This window comes from Gopherus evgoodei, chromosome 3 (genome assembly GCF_007399415.2).
Source record: "Gopherus evgoodei ecotype Sinaloan lineage chromosome 3, rGopEvg1_v1.p, whole genome shotgun sequence".
NCBI classification, from domain to species: Eukaryota; Metazoa; Chordata; order Testudines; family Testudinidae; genus Gopherus; species Gopherus evgoodei.
In genome coordinates, this window is record NC_044324.1 from 220,149,289 (window position 1) to 220,156,055 (window position 6,767).

The following is a 6,767-nucleotide window of genomic DNA, read 5'->3' on the forward strand; positions in this document are numbered from 1 at the left end:
GCAATTCGAGTCTTTAGAAAAAGGAATCATCATGATAATACTTAATGATTAATCGTAGAAAATAAACTCGACCACGACAACGAGAGCGGAGGAAGGCGCTCAGATCTTTCCCTCCAGGGGCGGCCTCGCAGGGAAGAAAGCCGCAGGCGCCAGCGCTGTTGGGGTGGGTGGCGGCGGGGGGTGCGCCTGGCCCGCTCCCCAGGCAGTCCCAGGCCGGCCCCCCTGCCGCGTTACCACGTCCTGCTGTAGAGCAGGTTGGGGTTGACCAGGCTGCTGCTGTAATCGACGTTGGCCGTGTCCATCTGGGCCATGCCGCCGACCTGGCTGTGGAGGGAAGGGGGACTGGGCGACATCTCCTCCAGCTCCGGGGCCTGGCTCAGCGAGCTGACCTGCTGGCTCTGGTGCTGGTGCGCGGCGCTGCTGGACGCCGGGAGCCCCCCGCTGGAGGCGCCCTGGGGCGCCGGCTGGTTGGGCGCAGCCGGGGTGCTGCCGAGGTTGCCCGGGCAGGGTTTCCCGTCCTTCACCAGCACCGGCACGGCCACCCGCCGCGGGGAGGGCTGCTGCTGGCACAAGCTGGTCTCCTGCTGGAGCTGCTGCGTGGCCTTATCCTTCGCCTGCCGCTTCATCTTGTAGCGGTGGTTCTGGAACCAGATCTTGACCTGCGTCGGGGTGAGGTGGATCATACTGGCCAGGTGCTCCCGCTCCGGCGCCGACAGGTACTTCTGCTGCTTAAAGCGCCTCTCCAGCTCGTAGACCTGCGCCTGGGAGAAGAGCACCCTCCGCTTCCGCCGGGGCGCCGCGTGGAGAGGGGCCAGGGTCTTGGCCGCCTCGGCGATCCCGCTCAGGGTGCCCATGCCTGCCATGTTCATCCCGGCCGAGGGCCCCATGAATCTGGAGACTGAGCAGAAGGGAGGCTGAGAGCTAGGCCGGCCCGACGGCAGCAGCGAGCCCCGGCTCTGCCTCTGCCTCTGCTGGGGAGGGCAAGTCAGCGAATGCAGCGCACGGGCCTGGGGTGGGGGGAAGACCTGCCCCCCGCCACCGGGTCTGAAACCTCGGCTGGCTCGCAAGGGCGTGGGGTGCCGCAGGGCACGGGAAACAGCTGTATCTAATCCCCAGGCAGCGCGTCTGTCTGTCCCACAGACCCCGTCTGTCTAGCCCCATACACCTCTAGTGATCTAAATAGCTAGCCTCATCCACCCCATCTATCCATCCCTATATCTATCATCCATCCCATCTATCCGTCCCTATATCTATCCATCCATCCCCACACTCACTCCATCCACCCCATCTATCCATCCCTATATCTATCTATCCATCCATCCATCCCCCCACACACTCCATCCACCCCATCTATCCATCCCTATATCTATCCATCCATCCCATCTATCCGTCCCTATATCTATCCATCCATCCCCACACTCACTCCATCCACCCCATCTATCCATCCCTATATCTATCTATCCATCCATCCATCCCCCCACACACTCCATCCACCCCATCTATCCATCCCTCTATCTATCTATCCATCCATCCATCCCCACACTCACTCCATCCACCCCATCTATCCATCCCTATATCTTTCTATCCATCCATCCATCCCCCCACACACTCCATCCACCCCATCTATCCATCCCTATATCTATCCATCCATCCCATCTATCCGTCCCTATATCTATCCATCCATCCCATCTATCCATCCCTATATCTATCTATCTATCCATCCATCCATCCCCCACCACACTCCATCCACCCCATCTATCCATCGCTATATCTATCTATCCACCCATCCATCCATCCCCACACACACTCCATCCACCCCGTCTATCCATCCCTATATCTATCTATCCATCCATCCATCCCCACACACACTCCATCCACCCCATCTATCCATCCCTATATCTATCTATCCATCCATCCATCCCCACACACACTCCATCCACTCCATCTATCCATCCCTATATCTATCAATCCATCCATCCATCCCCCCACACACTCCATCCACCCCATCTATCCATCCCTATATCTATCTATCTATCCATCCATCCACACACATACTACACCCACCCCATCTATCCATCCCAATATCTATCTATCCATCCATCCATCCCCCCCACACTCTATCTATCCCCCAACACACTCCATCCATCCATTCATCTATCTATCCCCCACACTCCATCCACCCCATCTATCCATCCCTCTATCTATCTATCCATCCATCCATCCATCCCCACACATACTCCATCCACCCCTTCTATCCATCCCTATATCTATCTATCCATCCATCCATCCCCACACACACTACACCCACCCCATCTATCCATCCCTATATCTATCTATCCATCCATCCCACACTCTATCTATCCCCCAACACACTCCATCCATCCATTCATCTATCTATCCCCCACACTCCATCCACCCCATCTATCCATCCCTATATCTATCTATCTATCCATCCATCCCTACACACACTCTATCTATCTATCTATCATCTATCCCCCGTTTCTCTAGTCAATACCGACCGCGCCTGATTTGGGGTAAGGACCTGTGGCTTCCCCAAGCCAAGAAAGTCTCAGTCTGGGGGCTGTGGGGTACCCAGAGCCTCCAACCTTCTGCCCTTCCTCTCTCCCTCCCGGCAAAGCCCCCCCAGCCCGGCGTCCCCGGCTCCCCCCTGCGCCCCACTTACTTGTGGAGTACCTGGGGTCCGGGTTGGCCCCGTACCAGCCGCTGGCGGCGGCGGCCGCGCTGTTCCGCATGCTGTCGGGGTAGGCGGGCAGCTCGCCCATGTTGCCGAGCCCCCCGTTGCAGTAGCCCCCCACGGCGCTGTGGGTGAACTGGGAGACGCCGTGCGGCATGTGGTAGGCGCCGGCCGCCGCCCCGTTGTGGCCGCTTATAGCGTGTTGCTGCATGGCCGGGGCCGCCTGCGCGCCCTGCGCCTGGCGATAAGCCCCCAGCGGGGAGCCCAGGTGCCCGGCGCCCTCCAGCGCCCCGAACTTCTTGTAGCTCTCCTCCATGGGGCTCAGGATGTCGGTGACGGAGAAGGGCGTCGTGTGCTTGGGGCTCAGCGACATGGCTCGGCCGCCGAGCAGCGGGGGAGCTCGGGGGGGCTCAGCCCGGGGCGGCTGCCGGCTCCCCTCCGGCCGGCTGGCTGCGCCAAGAGAGGGGGCTCCGGAGCGCGCCGAGCGCTCGCCGCGCAGGAGGAAGGAGGCGGGAGGCGAGCCCTGAGCTCTCTTATCTCGGGTTTATTTTAGTCCGGCGCCAGGTTTACGACAGACACTGGGGGGCGGAGCGACAGCCCCAAGGAGCCAACAACCGGCAGTGCCCAGGGGCGGAAATCCAGTTCGCTCCCCACTGCACCCAGCGCCTTGTGCTCCGCTTCGGCCCCTGCGCGCCGGGCCAGGTCCCCGCGCAGCGCTGGGCTCCGGCGGGGCGGTCCGAGGGCGACTGGGAACCCCCAGCTCGCTGTCTCCCCCGCCCCGGGAAAGAGCCCGTGGGTTGGTCCCCTCCCCACCCAGTCTTCCTCGCACAAGCACCAAAGGGAGCTTAGGAGACGAGGTTAGGAGGACTCTCCTCTGCCATTGTAGAGGCGCCTAATTTATGCGTCCTTGGGGCTCTTAAGCATCGTTTGATGGCAGCGGCGGGGGACTTCCAAATTAGCTCAAAGTATCAAAATCCAGAGGCGAGCGAGACTAGCCCCCACCCCGAGACCCTCTCCTGTAAGTAGCTGCTTGTACTGGGGAGGGGGGCGCATTTCTGCCTAGGGGCCCCGGCTTCCTACTTCCCCGGTCTGCGGGGGCCAGGGCGCGCTGTGGCGAAGGCTCCGTTTCACTTCTGCGCCGCCAGGCGTTATAGCGGAGATCCGGCCTCCCCCGAGGCGTGTAAACCCCACCCTTTCCTCTCTCCCCCGGTTCCCCGACCAGCGTCTCTCACCAAAGAGACTAAAGCGTTTCGGTTTCGTTGAAGCCGTAAGAACCCCCCCCCCCCCCCCGAAAGTCACTGAGAAGCCTCCAGGCGATGGATAACGAGCGTCCGATTCGGGAACTCAAGCCAGCGCTGCAGAGTTAGGATTTAAGAGCACGAACACGGACAGTCACCACCACAAGGAGCCCCAAACAACTCCCAGAAACGCCGCAGCGATTCGATTTGAATCCAGTGTTGTTTTTGTAGGGGATGAGTAAAAAACGCCGGGTGGGAATAAGACTGCGGAGGAAAATAGAGAGCGGAGACCTCAGTCCCCGCAGGGACAAGCCGTGGTGAGTGAGGAACAAGAAGGTATCAGATCCTCCTCTGCCCACTCAGATCCCAGCCTGGGGGTGATCTTATTAAACCAGCAGCTCTGCACAGATTCGCCCAGCGGGGTTCCCTCTGGCTTGAGCCCGATGTCTGCCTGGATGCGTCTCGGTCTTGAAAAGAGAAAATCTCTCGAACCGACTTGAGCATAAACACCTGAAAGATCCCAATGCTTTACCCAGGGTGCCCGCAGGTACCGGGGCAGAGCTCGCCAGGCGCCGGATAAAGACGAACCTTGTTCGTTTCCCTCCGGGCTCAGTTTTTCTTAGTGTCTCTGTTCCCTCCAAGTACACAGGGGTTTTACTCTAGAAAAGAGGGGCCAGCAAGGGCAGCCTCTTACCCGCAGCAGCCCGCCTGAATATAGCGCTTTCCCCCACGCCCCGGCCACGGGTACTTCCTCAGATCCCCGCTCGAGAGCCCCGCGCCGTGAGCCTCCCAGCGCGTTTTAGAACGAAACTTGCGGGGCGGGTGGTGGAAACCGTGACCCGAGGTCACTTTCCAGAACCCGACCGAGAATTAGCCCCTATGGAACCCGACAGGAATGCCCGCACTTTCAGTCCGCAGATGCTGCGAGATACAGGTGCCGTGCGGGCTAATTCTGTGTCACCCCGGGCTAATTCTTTGAGTAGCGAGTGACTTTCATCTCTGGGAGTTGAAAACTCGTAGGGGTGTGGGGGGCTTTGGTTTTCTGCAGGCGAAGCAATACCTCATTTAACGCGAACAGGGCCAGGCCCCTGGAAAAGTTTTTGCGTTGCGGACGAAATGAACTTTCGTACGGGAGCTGTCAGCTCAGCCCACGTGCCTGGCTTGAGAGGCGTGGAATTGCCCATAGTCCTAACGCCACCCGCAGGAAATTTAACCCCTGGCTAGGAATAAAACAACCCCCTAGCCCAGGCTGTTCGCCCTGGATCAGGAGCCCCCACACTCAGCAGGGAACGGTTCTTGCTTGGGGCCCGCTCCGCACTGCGGGACTGGCGCTTGGAACAACGGATCAGCTTGAATTTGCGTATTTACCTGGTCAATGAACGCGCCACGAATGGTTCTGAAAAGCCCAGTTACCCAAAAGCCCAGCAATTCACTCGGTTAATTATGTAATTCTCCCCAGTGCATCCAGGAGAACCAGACAAGCCCCCAAAAACTAGGCTCTAGGGATCAGGGCTGACTGCGGCTAAAACAACCACAAAATGGTTCTCAACGAATTGCCTAAATGGCAACCCTCGCTCGGCCAGCTTTTTTAACCCACTCAGGCCAACCGAGCCTTTCTGTCATTTCTGTGTGGACATAGACAAATCCAGCCCAATACATGCAGCACAGGGCACTGCTATATTCTGCCTCGGGATCTCTGAAGAGTCTGTTTGCTGCGTGTATGGCAATGATCCAATGGTCTTTACACGGGAATTATCAAATGGTATTTACATGTCTATGCACACAGAGAATATTGAGATGTGATGTATAGAAAGGAGATGTAATACTCTGCATATTGCACACAAGCCTGTGTGTTGTGTATATTTATAGAAATGTACGAATGTAATAGCGACTACACCCACCCGTGTGTGTGTGAGGGGGGTGTCTCTACTAAATGTATACTCTTTCTGTAAGGCACATATCGGTGCTCCCGGCCTGCCCTGGGGGTTTTGAAGCAGATCGATTATTTGAGAGCGGGTTTTCTCTGCTTCACACCCAGTTTGCTGCCCGCTCCGCTCTGCCAAGAGCGGGCACCGAGCTCCCGCACTGCGCTGGCGCAATGCAGAGGCGGCTGCGGGGACCTGCACGCCACCCAGGGTCACCTTTCGCCCAGCTCCCCCCGCGAGGCTGCGCGCCTTGCGGCTGCAGGCAGTTTTTAGGCGCCGGAGAGCAAGGCGCCCGAGGTGTCATGCATTCACCCGCCCCCCCGAGCTTTTCGCTTGCCGTCCCTGGTCATTAAGGTGACCCAAGACGTTTCCTGGGGCGCGGGGCAGGCACCTGCAATAGGTTTGCTGGCTGCAGGCAGGCCGCCCTCCCCAGACCTGTGTCTGGGAGCCCTTATCCCCCGGCGAGAGCAGGATCCGACCGGGTTCTCTCCCCTTCCATGTGCTGAGCCTGCCTCTCCTTTCCCCTAAGCGGGTCCTGGTCGTGTCCCCCCTTGCAAACAACTCATTGCCCTGGCAAAGCTCGCAGGGCCCGATCCTGCACCCTGCTCCCCACCCCAGACTCCCACAGTCTCCAAGTGCGGAAGGGAGGCATGAGCCGGGGCCAGAGAAAGTCACTCGTCTCCTTTCTATGCGGGGAGCCGCAGAGACATCGGTGCGGGTGGGTTGTGGAGGTGGGACATCCGGCCGGGCCCAATCTGGCATTTAATGTCACTTAGGTACAAACCAGCCACGGGATTAAAAAACAGAATAAAGAGACAAAGACCCAGGGAATGGGCTGGATCCTCCAGGTACAACTCCCACTGAATACAATCTGCAGGCGCGGGCCCGCGAGCTGGAGTGGGTTGTTCT

At 58.9% G+C, this 6,767-nt stretch overlaps 1 protein-coding gene across 1 annotated transcript; it reads right to left on the bottom strand.

The window, feature by feature from the left end:
• Positions 1–230: 230 nt before the first annotated feature.
• On the bottom strand, positions 231–3,068 carry NKX2-4 (NK2 homeobox 4). Its single transcript, XM_030554316.1, has 3 exons — positions 2,684–3,068; positions 450–898; positions 231–371 (listed from the first exon to the last, which is right to left on the bottom strand). Exons 1-3 carry the CDS (start codon positions 3,066–3,068, stop codon positions 231–233), a joined length of 975 nt encoding a protein of 324 aa, XP_030410176.1.
• Between the last annotated feature and the right edge of the window lie 3,699 nt (positions 3,069–6,767).